Raw genomic sequence first — 17,301 nt, 5'->3', positions numbered from 1 at the left:
TTTGTCTAACCCAAATTCCATTCCAATTTCCTTAGTATATCGTTCGACAATCCCCAGAGCTAGATACAGTTGCTCTCTGTTTTTAGCATAGATCTTAAGATCCTCCATGTAAAATACATGAGTGACCTTGTACTTTCGATCTGCAGGTTTGACGCACAAGTACCCGTCGGAATGGCGAAGTGCTAGAGATAGTGGCAGTAAAAAGAAAAATGTGTCCGTAATAAAAAACAAAAGTGCGTAGTTGCAGCAAAATTCTATTTGAAAACTCTATAACTAAATTACATTTAAATTTGAAATTAAAAGGTGACTTCGAAAATAAGAGGTACACGATTATGTTTGTTGAAATTCGACATTTATTGCCCTCAACTAAAGATTTGAACCAGACATACCAATTAAAAATCAATTTTACTGAAATCACAAATACTTATTTTTATTTATCGAATATTGGGTGATCTCTTCCGGACCTGCTGTGTTTAACGATGCAAAATATGATGTCTCTTAATTTCAGTTTGGCAACTCCAACAGCTTCGGCCAAATAGTAGAATTTTTAACCAGCAGAGATGAATTCGGAAACAAAAATATACTAACTTTTGTTTGAAAACCTAATTATTTTATTCAAAATTATATTATTTTGCTAGTCATATTTTTTCAGGTAAAGTTAATTATTTTCAATAGAAAAGTTAACCATTATAGTTGGTTCAAAATAATTCTCTTTTGGTTAAAAATTCTACTATTCGGTTACAAATTTAATGATTTTGTTGAAAATTTAATTACTTTGATCAAAAGTCAGCTCCTGTAGTCGAAAATTCAACTGCTTCTTTTAAAACTCGTCTTTTTGGAAAATTCGTTCTTTTAGATTAATAATTTATTTGCCGTTAGAAAAGTCATCTTTTCATTGAAAATTCATCTCTGATGGTTAAAATTTAATTTTTTTGAAAGTTTTATTTCAATATTTTTGACTCCGAATATATCTCTTTTGGTTAAAAATTTAATTATTTTGTTGGAATTTCAGCTATTTTGTTAAAAAGTCTTTTTTATTGATAGACAATTATTTTTATTTGAAAAATTAACTAATATATTTTTGGTTCAAAATTATTTTCGTTTAATTAAAAGTTATACTATTTTGTTGAAAATTCAACAATATTCCATTAAAGTCATATTTTTTAATTGAAAGTTAACTTTTTTTAAGTTTAATATTATACCTTTTGTTGAAAAATTTATAAATCTCCTTTGGTTGAAAATTTCATTATTTTGATAAAAATTCTACTACTTTGATAAAGAGTCATATATTTGTGGTTGAAATGATGTGAGTTGACTGTTATATTGGTAAAAATTCTTCTATTTGGTGAAAAATGTAATTGTACTGTTGAAAATTCAAGTATTTTAATAAAACTCATCTTTTTTGGTCGAAGATTCAAATTTTTTTTTTGAAAATTCATCTTCTTGGATAGAGACTTCCTCTATTTAGATTAATAATTAATCTTTTGTTAGAAAACTCATCTTTGACGGTTGAAAGTTAATTTTTTTTACGTTTACTATTATATTTTTGGTTCCAGTTTCATCTCTTTGGGTTAAAAATTTAATTATTTTGTTAGAAAGTTCATCTATTCTGTTAAAAAGTCATATTATGTCTGGTTTTAAGTTAACTATTTTATTTAAAAAGTTTAATCTTATCTAATTAATCTAATTAATCTAATTAATTTCATAATTCGCACGTTTTCAAAGCTTTGAAAGTTTCCAATTAGAAAGCATAGAATTTTGAAAGTTTTTAGAATAATTAAACTTTAGAGGTTCACAATATTTCTCGCAATATCTAACGGATTTTCTAAAAAGACGAGTTTTAAACAAGGCAGTTGAATTTTCGACCACGGAAGTTCACCTTTGATCTAAGCAATTACATTTTGAACAAAATAATTAAGTTTTTAACCGAATAGTAGAATTTTTAACCAAAATAGAATTGTTCTGAACCAAAACTATGATCTTCTTTTCGAAGTCACTTTTTAATTTCGAATGTAAATGTAATTTAGTTATAGAGTTTTCAAATAGAATTTTGCTGAAACTACCCACTTTCGTTTTTTATTACGGACACATTTTTCTTTCGTCAAAGTTTGCTTAATGAAAAATAGAAAAAAAAAATTAACAGAATACTGATGTTGTAAAAATGGGGCTGTCAAATAGGAAAGAGCTGTAAAACATAAAATTAATTTCTTTTTTTGCAATATTAATTCGAGTACATAATGCTTCAAAAAAGTTTAGAGTCAAGTGCTGGATAAACGCATTGCTAACTTTTAATATACTTAAATAAAGAACATAATATTGTACGTGAAAACATAACCTTGTTTTAAATGAAAAACTTTAGAACTATCATTCTGACAGTCCTAACATTTTTGTGCTTTTAACCAATTATAAAAAACAATACGAAAGTTCAACTTATTAAACAGTCTCATGATTTGTCTATAAAAAACGTCACGTGACTAGACTGGACTCGACTTTTGACCTTACGAAAAATGCAAGTAGGCCGTTCTTGCATCCAACCGCTCAATTGTTTAAACAAATTGAAAATATTTGAGCAATTATTTATTCCTCAAAAATGTAAAGAATAATCGTATTTTCTCATTAAAATAAAATACTTTGTCATTGTTTCGAGTACTAAATTTTTCTAAAAACATTATGTAATTATTAAAAAAATTAATTATTGTTTATTTTCAAAATTTCTAAAAATTGAGCCAGATATGTCCACTTTTTTCAAATTGGTATCCTATGCTACTTTTTGTTGAATAGTTACATAATTTTGATATATTTCTTCTAATGTAATAAAATAAAAAACATAGAATTAATTACGATTTTAAAACCATTGGGGGCGGGGGTCTTGCCCTGTAGAATTGAATGTTATGAGCAAAATTATTTTAATAGAAAAATTCTGGGTGTTGGAAATTGATATTATAATATAATCCCGTCGAGTGTATAATGTCTAAGGCTGGTTTTTTTAATGTATTAGAAAATTGTATATAACAGATGTAGCCTAGAGCGGAAAAACTTGGGGGCGACACAATTTTTGTGTCATCAATTTTAACAAATTTCCGATTTTTTCTACACATATGCAGCCTGAGAAGCAATGTTATGAAATCGTGGATTTGAATTGTTAAAACGATTTAGAAGTGAAGACCTGCATACTGTTTACGGGTACGTTGATATTGTATTGCGAATGCTGGTTTGTACTCAAATCTCAAATTGCAATGCAGAAAGGTAACTTCTGTTCAAAATGAAGCGGGTTTGTTTATTTCTCTGATTTTTTATGATATTCTTCGCAAATTCTCTGTACAAAAATCCAGTCCAAAAAATTGTAATTGATTGAATTTACAAGATGAGTTCCCCACCTTAGTAAAGTGTTCGTAATTTTCGTCGTATACGTTTTTTGATGTATTTTCAGAATAATAAAAATAATGTTATAAATACATATCGTACTGTGGATTAAAAATCCAATAGTTAATTGCTTTAAGCCTAAGGGCGGTCAATTTCTCTTAGCCTAGGGACAGCACATGCCTAAATTCACCATTATCAAATTTTTTCAGATCCTAATTTAAAACAGTAAGAAAGGTTACATGTTGAATATTAAATGCTCTACAATTTAAGGTACTAAGCAATTGTGTGTCAAATCACCTTATGAATTTTGGTTATTGTTAGTAATATTGATGAAGATTCTAGTATCAGTTCTCTTTTCTGTTGAAATATCTATTTTAGCAGGACAAGCGTTAGTCTCAACAATTCTTTTGTACGCTGCAATTTCTTTAGGCGCAGAACATTTGGCATAAGTTACATCTATGTATTTGAATCTAAAACTGTGACAAACATACAACAAACATTCGCGGTTTTTAATTTGTCCTTTTTTCAACATTAATGTTCCGCCCGATTTACTAATTCATCAATACACCAAAATATGTATATAAGAATTCTTTATTCCGAAAAATGATCTTAATCATTGTAAGAAATATCTACAGATATCTATACATAAACTGAAGAAGTTATTAAAGAAACAAAAAAGAGAAAACACGTGAATACGTAGTCTGTATTTGTATTTTTATTTGCTAGCTTCTTTTCGGGCTTCTTTTTTCATAATTTCCTCCAGCATTTCCTTGTTCTTAGGGTGGACTCTTTTTTCTGCACCAGGTGGCCGAATATTGGTCGCAAAAGGATTGTGGTTAATAGCCACTGCTCTATAATATTGAGCAATTCTGTGCTCTCTATCGAAGGTTTTTGGTGCCTCTCTTCTTACTGAAATGACACATTACGTATTACAGATGATGTCAATAAAAATTACGAGAAACTATTACATAAAAAATTATCTTATTTATTTTTTTTCAAACCAAAAATTCCCCGAAATTGTTACGAAAAATATTGTGCTCAATAAGTGTAGAGAATATGGGTAAAAAATGCAGATTTTTAACATTTATGTGGTAAATATGCAAAATATTTTTAGAGAAAAGTTATAAAAGAAAATGGAAGCTTCCAAATGTCATTTCAAATCTAGGTAAAGTTTTTCGAAAGACTTTTTCATAGTCCCCACCAAACAAAACGATATCTAGGGATATCCCGTATTGTGCTATTTATATATCGGCTTATTGGGTCATCCATAAATTACGTAACTTTTTATGGGGGGGTGTGTCCAGCGCAGTGTTACTCAATGGCGAAAAACTACATGGAAAAGTAGGAAAAAGCCTTAAGTTAGGGGGGGAGGGGGGTCAAAATGGTCGGGAAATCGAGTTACGTAATTTATGGATGGCCCCTATCCCAGGAATAACGATAAGGATATCATGCAATGGGAAAATTTGGATATCCTTTTGCTGTAAGGTTATATTTCGTAACTAAAGGGAGTATGAAAAGACGCCTAGTGAAAAGAAACTAAATGGGAGGAATTGCAAAAAATCACTAGGAGTCCCCATGAATTTCTCTTTGCGTCAATTACGAATTGGAGCAGGTTGTGAATGCTCAATTATCTTGAGTTATCCTATGCATTAGAATTTAAATCAAGAATTTTAGGGGGACCATTTCCTGTGTATAATGCCTCAGCAAAACTTAAGGGCGAACTTCCGATTAAGGTTTACCTCCAAAATCATTCATACTGCGTATACCTATGTATTTTGATGCGCTGATTACGAATATGATAGTGAAAATTGGCGACTAAGCGATTTTCATGATGAAACCATGAAAAACCATAAAAATCCTTTTTCCCTTTTCCCAAGTCTCATGGAGGGCGCGAAGGCACCCCTGTGATTGGTCACATAAATAGTGTAAGGTCACACCCCTGCCCCTTTTCCCACGCGACGTGGGGGCGGGAAGGCACCCCTGTGACTGGTCACAGAAATAATGTAAGGCCTCACCCCTGCCCCTTTTCCCAAACATCGTGGGAAAACCATTCTACGAGCGCATATTCACTATTCAGCCTTCTAGAATTTTTCGTATCATTTAAGTCTATTTTATCAAAAACTATTAGTCGTAGAGTAAAAATTTATTGCACATAAAATATGTATTTTCAAAAAACCTACAACTTTTATTTGAAGCTTTTTTTATAAATTTTCAATATTCACTGAGATAAACGCCAAAAACCATTATCGTGTCTACTAGTGTCTGATAGTAACGGTTTTTTCGACAATTTTTATCCTTCTGTCCTTTTTCACTTAGTGGCATAATAATGAATGAAAGTTTTAAAAAATGTTTAAACAATTTAATATTGTTTATAACTATCTGTTCTTAGATAAGCGCTAGAAAGTTTTAGCTTTTTAAATAAAATCTTTAACTTTGCTTCGCCTGCTTAATTATCAAAAATTAATAAACAAACATTGGAGAAAACTAAATTTTAAATAATCTCTTTCTTTTTTTGTAAATATATTTTTCTGAAATTAAACAGATATTTAAAATATGCTTCAAATCTTCTAAACCGATCATATTGAATACAACTTTGCCTTGAATAAGTTACAGAGAGACTTCGATAAAGGGGTCAGCAATGCAGCAATTGTCTGAAAACCTTAGCGAAAATAATTCACTTGAAACAACAATACTATTTGAAAAATAATTTTTGTTGTGGTTGACTTATTATTTCTTCGTAAAATCACGCCTAATGAAAAATAGACAAATAGTTGAAAATTTCAGAACAAACCGCAACATTATACCAATTTAGCAAAGAGAATATTATTAACAATGATAATAAATTGTTTAAACAATTATTTTTGTTAACTCACATTCATTATTACCCAACTTTAAATAAAAATTTGACAGAAAGCCAAAAGTTTTAGAAAAACCCGCATCTTTCTAGCATTATTCAAATATAATATCATTAATAATAATGAATTGTTTCAATAATTAATTTTTTTGACTCCAGTTAATTACATAACTTATCTTAATTGAAAATTTGACTAAAAGTGAATTTTTTTAAAATGCAATTTTGTAGCATTTATCTAAGAAAATATTATTAACAATAATTATAGTAAACGTAAAAAAGAAAAATGCATGAGCAGGGGTGTTGCGTAGTAAATTGGGGGGGGGGGGGATAAAAATGTTATTATTGTGATTTTCGGCGAAAGTTGACGAAGGTTTTTAGCGAAAAGGAATACCTTCGATATTGTGTGCTTATGCTTATTTCATCAGTTCACGAATGTGTCAAATCCGTTCGGAAATCCAAAATCAATGAAAAAGATATTGAACATTAAAGACTCTTGAAAGGCGATGTCATAGAAATAAGGAAAGCAAATAGCAATCATGGCAACACGCACATCAATAAAAAATGCGTATTATTCCCTCGACACTTCCTTCTGTTGGGTGTCGTTCACTGAGAGATACGTATGTCGTTCACAGGTTTTGAAGGTATGATAAGAATATGTCAAGTATATAAAATCTACTGGAATTTGAGACTAATATTTATTGAAATATATTGCAAAACATAATATTATAACCTCTGAAAGTACTACAAAATAAGAAATACCTTTTCTTCTAACTTTCAGAGGATTTTCAAATTAACGACATGACTAATTTTTATAGTGTCAACATGTCCTTCTGTAGGTGGAAACAGAAATGTTATTTAATGAATATAAATTCAGTGATCTTGTACTGAATAAATAATGAAATACAAATTACATGGATAATAGAATATTTATTCATTTAGAAGTATCTATTTTATACCTCTGAAACTCTAATAACAGAATTTTCATGGCACAGTGTCGTTCACTAGTTTTTTCAAGAAAAATGTGCGAAGCAGGAACAGCTGTACTGAGAATTAGAAAATTAAAATAATAGAAGACGAGAGAAAAGATAAGGAAAGAAATTTAAATTTTTTCTCTTTTTCTTTCTTCTTCTTATTTTTTTTTATTTTGGTGATTTAAACTTGAATGTGGATATTTGAAGGCGTGTTCAAATTTGATCGTTATATTCTTTTTTCTCTACTTCTAATAATTCTTCCTAATTGTTTGTTCTTGTTTTGTTATAAACATATCATTTTCCATCTCAATGTCCTTAATTCTTTTTATTTTCAATACAATTTATTATGATGTTAATTAATTAATTAATTTTTTTTTAAAAAAGTTACATACTTTTCAATAGGGAATTGAGTACGGGGAGCAGGCTCAGGAGGCCCAGATATTTCATTAAAAAAACATTGCCCTTTATTTAGAGAATTCCGTTTTTACCTGCTTTTCCTTTTTTTTTAATTATTATACATTTTTTTCCTCCAAAAGTTCCCCATTGCACTTTTTTATCAGCAATGATGACTTTTTTTGTTGTTTTTTTTACTTTGAGTGGCATTTTTCCACGTCTCAATCGAGAAGAACAATATTCTGAGCTGAAATTTTTCTTAGAAAAATGCAAATATTATTATTATATTCTGCAATTAACTTCTATACATTAAGCTGCTGAAATGTTATATGGCATTTCAAAAAATGTATCTATTACAAAATGTTTTGAGAAGTACAAGTCATTCTTTGGAGTTCAAAAACTGTTATTTATCAAATATATGTGTTATATATTTTTTTCTAGCCTAAAAACGAAAGTAACATCATTTGTATGCATTGTCATTCAAAACAATCGGAGGTATTTAAAAAAAATTAAACTGATTAGGAGTCAATTTGGAATCTATTTTAATCCGCATACCAACAACAATTTTAATTCGTACCCCCATTTAAATCCGTGTGAATTTGAGGTCTGCTGAATTGAGATGAATTTGGATAGCATGCGCGGATTGAAAATGAGGTTTCAATATATGCTGCGTTCTTACCTTCGCGTGCGACGTGCATGACGTGTACACGATATTATTATAAATTATGCATCGACAACAGTAATTTGTGATTGTGAATTCTCTTTTGTTAAAGCTTCTTTAGCTTTAATAAAAATATTCTCATCACGTCTCTCGTGCTTTGAACTCGAGTTTATCCCTGAAATTTTATATCATTTCCATAAATGTATTTTATTATAATTCGTAACTTGCATTGGTTTTTAAAACAGACGAAGTTTCATTGTCCCGTTTAAAAAAATGCGCATTCTTTTTAAAAAATTCCAATGTTTTCTGTGACAGTTTGTATGAATGGTGTTGAAACATTTATAAAAGAAATAATTGCAAAATATTTTTCGAGGAAAGAACTTTCTCGATGATTGTTTCGTTCTAAGCTGAACAGACATAAGTGTCTTTTTAACTTGTACAGCTGGTTAATTCGCGGACAATTGCCCAAGGATGTTATCGTGTGACAACGAACAACGTCACATTCCACACGGACGTCTTTCACGGTGACACCATGAGAGTCTGTGGCTATAAAGCCACACCCGTGTGCTAAAACATGTGCAGAAAGCTGTTATCCTTGGGATAAGTGTTTCGCCGACGTCGTTGTGATTTTCTCGCGCCCTGCCGCCACCCGTCATTTTCGTAGATGGAAGTTGGTGCTACTGAGACCCTGCGGTCGTTTAACCTTTTTCGTAAATTATGTAATATAAAAAAGGGTTAAATAACCAGTAAATGGTCCTATCGGGAGCAACCGTCATCTAAAAGTGACACTGGCTCCCAGTAAGAGTTTTTATTGCACTTGTTCAACGATTCTGTAACGATTTGAAGAATTCTTTTTTCCGTGGTCAGTCATATCATAATAAAAATGGTGTATTTTTTATTGTTAATGTATAGTATTACATAATCGTAAGCGTGCATTCTCAGTAACAGTAAAATGAAGAGAAATCGAATTTTGTCGATTACAGGGCCATCTATCGCGAAACGAGAAATATGCTTTAGACAAATCATACGGATCTTTATCCAAAGAATCCGAATATGCAATAAAAAAATAGGGGTTTCCATTTAATATTTCGAACTTGCTTCCACCCCCAGGGGGCGGTGTGGGGAACCGATTTTAACATCAGTGTATGTACTCCTCAGAGTGATTAAATTTTGATTCATAACAAATACATACAGACATACTTTACTGTCGTTAATTCTCAGTACGATCAACGAAAGTATTATTAAAAAATTACTGCTGACTTTGAAACGTGTCTTCTCGTTCCAAAAAGGAACAAAGTTTTTTAAAAGCTCTCGCGCGGTCGACAGCAGTAATCTCAGTAGTCACGCTTCAAAGTCAGCAGAGATTTTTAATAGTACTTTCGCTGATCGTACCGGCAATTTCCGACGGAAGTATATATATAGCATTTAAAAAAAGGTTAAACAACCACCGCAGGGTCCCACTGGGAGCAGTCGTCATCTAGAAATGATAACGTCTCCCAGTAAAACCGCTATAAATCACACCCATGGCTACTTCTCACCACCGTGATATGGGTTGAAACAGGACACAATGGAATTGCAACTGCAGGCAGGCGAAACGCTAGTGTGTTTTGAGGACACGAAGCGATCCAAGGATGGCAGCTTCCTGCATCCATTTCGCAAGTGCGTTGTCATATTTTTAGTGAATGGGTACACATATGTCTTAATGGTTACGAACCAGTGATGGCTTCGCACCTTCAAAGCACTGATCACAAGGACAATTACTTTAACCGAATAATTTGGGTACAGTTGTTGTAGCTCACTTTTAAGGTCTTGATACCTCTCCTCCTTTTCCTGTTATGCCCACATTTCAAGTTTTAGTGCAGACTAATGCAAAATTGTTAAGAATAAGAAGAGTCTTCATAAACTCACGTCTGACGTACTTACCAAACAGCTGAGTAAACACATACAGCCAAACACCTAAGGACATCATAAACATGGTCCAACCAGCGACTGATTTCCATTCTGGGTCTGGCGCATCCATTTCTGCAAAGGTGCTGCAGAAACTGGCACGGTATAGACACTTTTTTTCATCTGATGTGAGAGTTCTCCAATCTCCTTTTTCCTTTTCTCTCAAGGCCTAAGCAGTAAGCAATTATTTAGTCAATTATTCACAATTGAAAGCGGTAAGTAAGGGACTGTTAATAAATTACGTTACCAATTTTGAGCTATTTTTGTCAACCCTTGTTGAAGACTCGAGTTATATCTTACACCCCTGCTAACTCCGAAATATAGCATAGTCAAGCATTCTCTCAAAACATAAAAAACAGGGCAATTTTCTTGAAAATAGGGAAATAAGTTTTTTTAAATAAAATAAATCTTGAATACTATTTTAAATTCAATACGATACATCTGAAATTTCTAAGCTTTCAAGTCGAAATATATTTCATTTTCAACCAAATAGTTAAATTTTCAACAAAAAGAAGTTCATTTTTAAACAAGAAAGATAACTCTTCTACAATAAAGATGCATTTTTAATCCAAATGGACGAATTTTTGAGAATACAGCTGAATTTTCTACCTAAAAAGTTGAATTTTTAATAAATTCTCAATGCAAAAAATCAGCCTTAGCCCAAATATTTTAATTTTCCAGTGAAAAAGTGGTTTTATAAACAAAAATGGAGTCGTCAAATTTTCCATTTAAAAATTCATTTTTAACAATAACAATAAAAAAAGACTTTTCGACTAGTTGAATTCAACTTAGAAGCTTTTAGAAGCTTTTAGAAGCCAAGGGTCTTGGCCGCCTGCTCCGCGAATTTGCATGTTCTTCGTACATCTCTCCCCACACATGCTCAATTCTTCGAAAACTATTGCTTAGGACAGCTGTAAAAATATTATGCAGAATGTTCTAACAAATTATTGGCCTGTAGCTCCCTGAGTTTGACAAGTTGCCTTTTTCGGTAGGAATATAGTTCGTCCTAACACTAGCCACTGCGAAATGGGAGTTTTTGAGTTTATATATTAGGTAAATATGCGAGCCAGATTTTGGCATATAGAAGTAAACTTCGTCGACCAGAAGTTTTTGATATCATCTGGTTCTGCAGCGGAGTTCTTCGTAACCTCAAATGATTTTTTCAACTCTTTGGCAGTGATTTATGGACATTCCTCATCAGATCTTGTATAACTCTCTCTAAAAAGTCTCTACTTCGTGGGGCTTGGGTGGATTTTTGACTAAAACAGGGTGATCACTGAAGAGACGCGATGGGTCAGCGAGAAACTATTGATTCTCCCTAATCCACTTCTCCCTCTTCTGTATTCTCCTCCTTACGTCAGACAACACCTGCATTTTTTCAACAATATGTTGCTTGATTGTCAGCAATTTTAACTTATTTAGTGTGTGATTGAATAGCCTTATTTTTTGGGCAAATTTTCGAACCCTATCCGTGAATGGTCTACCAGATGTTATGTAGTCAATCACACACTAAACACGGGACACATTCTGTCTTGCCATACAATCTTCTTGTTCAGTTGATGCAAGCATCTTCTGTTCTGTTAATCCATCGTCGGGTTTCATCCTTCGATTTGAAACAGCCACATCTCCCGCACCACCATAAACTGAATAATTGATTGTCCAGAGGTCTGAATCCTCTAAGCTATCCTCGCGAAAGAAGGCATCTATTTCAGCCAGATCTTGGGGCTTAGGAAGAGCCTGCATGTCAATGTTCCTCCTTATTCTGCAAACGCTATTATCTCTCAGAGGGTGCCTGATTTCCGCTGTTGTTCTTAATTTCGCTTTCTCATCTTCGTCTGCAGCTTGTTCAAGCAGCAGTTAGGGGAGCGCTCCGCGTACACGTCCATTTTTCAAAAGATAGGCAAGTTGATTTCGCAGTGACTGATGCAAAAGATGCTGAAGCTCTGGGTACTTCTGAAAACAACAAGTGTGCATAATTTATTTTAAGTAACCCAACAGGAATGAAACCATTAAGCCACCAGAAAGTTGTAGAAAGAGTTAGACCCCGACAATAGGTCGGCAAACAGTGTTGCACGCCTTATACTTTAGGGTTCTAAATATAATTTAGGTGATAACACGTAAAAGAACCGGCGAAACGCCCACATTGAGTGAACGGATCAATTCAAGGATAAGTTGCTAGACTGTTATGATTGCAGCATTATCCCTGTTAACGGAGGCTTTATGGCGCGTCTGCACACTCTGTGGTGTTAGAAACACCCAAAGCTTCAGAACGTTTTAAATGAAGCATTGCCAAACCCAGTTCTCTACCTCTCGAAAAAGGCCTATATACGTGGAGTACTTCCACAGCTGCTGTATAAACAAGCTGCAGATCAAGCAAAGGAAGCGACATGATGTTAATGGTGCTGCGAAATATTTGGCTAATTCAAATCGAAGGCTTAAACCGACGATGAATCAAAATAACAAAAGATTCTTGCCTCAAATAATCAAGAACATTGAATGGGCAAGACAGAATGCATCCCGTGTTTGATGTGTGATTGACTATATAACATCTGATATACCGGTCACGTAAAGGGTTCAAAAGTTTGCCCAAGAACTGAGGATCTACAACCAGACACTGAAAAAATCCAATCTGCTAACAATGAAGCAGCATATTATTATAAAAATAGGCATGTTATCTAACGCAAAGATGAGAATACAGAAGAGGGAGAGATGGGCGAGAAAAAATCAACTGTTTCACGCTGACGTATCGCGCCTCTTCAGTGTCCTCCCTGTTTCTGTAAAGAATCCACCCAAGCGCAACGAGGTAGAGAGTTTTTGGAGCGAGATACACAAGATCCCGAAAACATTTGACTTGAAAGACGTTACTGAGAATATCATTCGTTTCAAGGAGCTTTACCAAAACCTCATAACATCTAAGAAGAAGTGTACATCATTCAATGCCGAAGGGGTAAAAAAGCACTCAGGGACACGGTGAACTTTTTCACTGAAGAACCAGATAGTATAAAGAACTTTTCATGTCAGAAGTTTACTTTACTTTTTAAAAGAGAATCAGAAAGAATAATAGAACTATTACAAATTTTCAAATTACATCAAATTGAAAAGCATGTTAGAGAGGACATCAAAAATATTATATTTAAATGTAATGAAATATTCATATTAGAAACAGACCCACTACCGTGTACAAACTGAAGCGAGGATAAGATCACTTTGAATTCAGGTAAGGTAAGAAACCTTAGGTTACATTAATTGTCTGAGGAACATAGAGAATTAATTTTAGAAGAAAGAAAAAAATTATAAGATAAAGAAATAATACGACATTCACAATTCCCGTTCAATTCACCACTATTGGGTGTATCAAAAAAGGAGATTAAACTTAGGATGGTAGTAGATTATCGTAAAATCGTCCAAGACACCGACCAGGACGCATACTCTCTCCCAGTGATTGATGATACTCTTGACCACTTAGGACAAGCTAAATTTTTCATCGCATTCAACACGAGTGCGGGATTTCGCTAGATCCCGATGGAAGAAAAAATTTAAAAAATCACAGCATTTTTAACAACTCAAGGACAATAGACGATCGCAACAAGAATTTCATTTACATTCTTGGAAGAATTAAAAATTTATCATTACGATTAGAAGCATCTAAATTCGAATACCATAGACCGAAATTAGAATGTTTAAGGTATTCGATCACAGCTAATATACAGTTAAAGAAATTCAATATTTTCTAGGATTAACTGGATACTATAGAAAGTTTATTAAAAACTTGTCTACAATAGAAAAACTTCTGTATAGCCTAATACGGAAGGGAGCAATAATCGACTGGACATCGAAGAAAGCTTTGACAAATTAAAAAAACTTTTATGCAGTGCACCAGTACTAAGATTCCCAAACCTGAATGAAGAATTCACTGTAAGAGCGGACGCATCTAGTCTTGGTTTAGGAGCTGTTTTGAGATGTTTGAGCAGTGAAAAAGTTGAGGTAGTATTTAATGAGAAATCCGTTTAAAATTCAAACGGATCATAAAGCTTTAGTTTGGCTTTACAGCGTAAAAGACTCTAGTTCAAGGCTACTTCGATGGAGATTACGTCTTGAAGAATATGAGTACGAGTTAGTATATGTAAAAGGAAAAGAAAATCGAGCAGCCGAATGTCTATCAAAATTATTCGCACTTCCAAATCAAGACACAGTTAATGATTCCGGTACGAAGGTACCATTGGATAGTAGTGATTCTGATACAGAAAGAGAAATTCTTAAACTGTTGATAAGAAACCTTGGATTACACAGCCACACAACAAAAAGTTTTCGGATCTGGATATAAAAGGCATGTACCCCTATGTATTTTGATGCGCTAAATTACAATTCGCCCTCAGAATTTGTCCAGCGGGTCGAGGTTTAGCCCTAACCTCATAAAACACCTCAAAACTAGCTAAATAGCTGTTTTTATATGAACAAAGTTGAACAGAAAAAACAAAAACCTAAAATCTCAGTCAAAATGTACTCAACCTTATGTGCTTTGATACGCTGAATTTGAATTCGCGACCTAAATTGACCAATCAGGTCTAGGTTTGGCCCTAACCTCCAAAAAACACCCAAAAAAATTGTCGGATCTGGATATAAAACACATGTACTCTTGTGTATTTTGATGCACTGAATTCAAATTCGCCTCAAAAATTTATCAGGCGGGTCTACGTTTGCCCTAAACTCAAGAAAATACCTCAAAACTGGCTAAATAGCCGTTTTTACGTAAACAAAGTTTTAAAAAAATCAAAAGCTGAAAACCTCAGTCAAAATGTACTCAACTTTATGTATTTTGATAAGTTCAATTTGAGTTCGCGACCTAAATTGGGCTAACAGATTAGGTTTGTCCCTAACCTCAAAAAACATACGAAAATTCCAAATAAAACTGATTGTTCCCTTCAATGAAAAACTGATATCTAAAATCTGAGTGAAAACGTGCATGTTCTTATGTGTTTTATATGCGATGTATTTAAATTCAGAACCTACATCGGCCCAGCCAGTCTAATTTGGCCCTAACACGTCTAGGTTCGGATCTTTCCTCAAATAAGACTTTGAAATCACACAAATACCAAAGATTTCTTTTATGACAAAAAAGTTATTTTTATCTACTGTTCAGACTTCTTAAAAGCCATGTTAATTTTATTATTCTTACTTTTAGCTTTACCCAGAAACAACGACGTGGACGTAGTAAGTTCTGTGTATGTGGTAAGATTATATTTAATCTATTTTCCAAATTCTATTTAAACTGTTTTTTTACTACTATACCGTGTCCTTTTTTCTGTAAAACTTCTAGGTGATGGGTTTCGCTTACGGTTTTCCCCTCTTTTTTCGTTTCTCTTATTAGCATCCAGTAAAAATCAGCCATCATAACTTCATCCCATGTACCTTGATATAGCTGTTCCATCACTTTTATGTTTTGGTGGGACCGTTCCCCTTGCTCTTCACTGTAATCCCCAGAATGTTCGGGAAACTCATCTAAGTGTTAATCGAAGAACTGTCATTTTAAATTAATTATAAAACCCAAATTTGTATAGGCCTTTCCTATCTTTGCCACAATTTTCTTATAGTCAGGACTCTTATAGTTACATACAAAATGCGTCCCTGCTGGTTTGAAACTTTCCCAAAATGACCTTTCAACGTTAGTCATTTGAGTGACAATATTAGAGTCTTTAAATAACGTAAGAATCTGTGGACCATCGAACACACCTTCATTCTATTTAACATCAGATGCAGATGGGAATTTCTGAACTATATACTTAAAGCATTGGCCATCCTTATCTAAAGCTTTCACAAATTGCGTTATCAGTCCTAGCTTAATGTGAAGGGATGGGATAATAACTTTCTCAAGATCAACGAGAGTATTTTGAATGATGTTATGAGAACCAGGTTCGAAGGATTTTCTCTTAGGCAAACACTTTTTTTCTATAATGATTAGTTCGATCTCTGCTATTTCCATGGCATAAAAAGCATGGCTCTTTCGTGAAACCTGATTTTTTCCCAAGTAGAATAGTAGGAATTTTGATATCTCCACAGATGAGCCATTTATGTTCTGCGTAATTTAATTTCTCTAAAAGTATTTTAAGATTGTTATACTGCTCTTTACTCGCCGTTGAGTGAGCAATTGGAACGGAAGCATAAACATTTGTGTTATGTAGTAAAACGGCGTCTTTTTTCAATATTTTTTCAAGCAATTCATTAACTCTTTTACAGTATTACAATAAACCAATGTTGTCTCTTTATGTTTTGTCAAATATTTTCGTAATTCTTTATCCATATTGCGATGAAATGTGACTTTCACGGTTGGTTGTAAGAGATACCTTTTCTTAAGTAATGAAGCAGCAAATTCTGAGCCATCTTTTGGTAATCCTAGATCTCTAAAAAACATTTAATTCCGACTGCGATATTAGAAAAGAAGTTTTTTATTTGTCGTTATATGCTACGTAATCGTCTTCTTCTTCGTCATTGTCATCGCTATAGCTGCCTTCTTTAGAATCGTCATCATGGTCATAGTTATGACTGCCTTCTTGTTCAGCAACGATGTAGACTTCTACAACATCAACGTTTTTTGCATAACAATTAACTCTATGTTCTTTTTTATGTATTTCAATTGGTCTTATTAATTTGGATACATTAATGTATGAAATAGTATACTTATTTTTCCTTGTGAATCCTTTTACGTAATTCATGCCAAAGTAGCAGTCTCTAAACAATAGTGGTTCTTTCTATATAGTTGGTGTTGAATATTTCAGATATTTTTCTTATGCATTTTTTGAATGATACAACATCAGTCTGTAGGTATTACCGATGATGTGAGGAATCTATTTTATATCTTGGTGTACTAAGTTACGGTTAATAAAATTTTCATAGAGACTTTCCACTTCTTCATCTATTTATTTTCGTAAAGACTTTACAGTCTGTCAAGTTAAAGCGTGGGTGGCTTTACTCGCAGTCGGTAAGGTGTATCGACATGATTTTGGTGTCAAAATAGCAAAGTACATGGGAAAATCATCGTCGTTCGTCAGCAAGTGGGTAAAGCGGTATAAAGAGACCAAAAATGTTGATGACTTCCCAAATCGTGGTTCGACAGG

The 17,301-nt window shown here is 33.1% G+C and overlaps 1 protein-coding gene across 1 annotated transcript in view; it reads right to left on the bottom strand.

The window, feature by feature from the left end:
* Positions 1 to 3,980: 3,980 nt before the first annotated feature.
* Positions 3,981 to 17,301, bottom strand: part of LOC117171380 — a 58,093-nt gene continuing 44,772 nt past the window's right edge. Inside the window, exons 3-4 of the mRNA XM_033358630.1 lie at positions 10,166 to 10,358; positions 3,981 to 4,272 (exon numbers count right to left, since the gene is read on the bottom strand). Of these exons, the coding sequence (XP_033214521.1) occupies positions 4,079 to 4,272; positions 10,166 to 10,358 (387 nt within the window). The 3' untranslated portion in view covers positions 3,981 to 4,078. The remainder of the gene's footprint in view (positions 4,273 to 10,165; positions 10,359 to 17,301) is intronic.

The sequence above is a fragment of the Belonocnema kinseyi genome, chromosome 4 (genome assembly GCF_010883055.1).
Source record: "Belonocnema kinseyi isolate 2016_QV_RU_SX_M_011 chromosome 4, B_treatae_v1, whole genome shotgun sequence".
NCBI lineage: Eukaryota > Metazoa > Arthropoda > Insecta > Hymenoptera > Cynipidae > Belonocnema > Belonocnema kinseyi.
The sequence above is the reverse complement of the archived record's forward strand: the minus strand, read 5'-3'. Positions and strand labels throughout refer to the sequence as shown.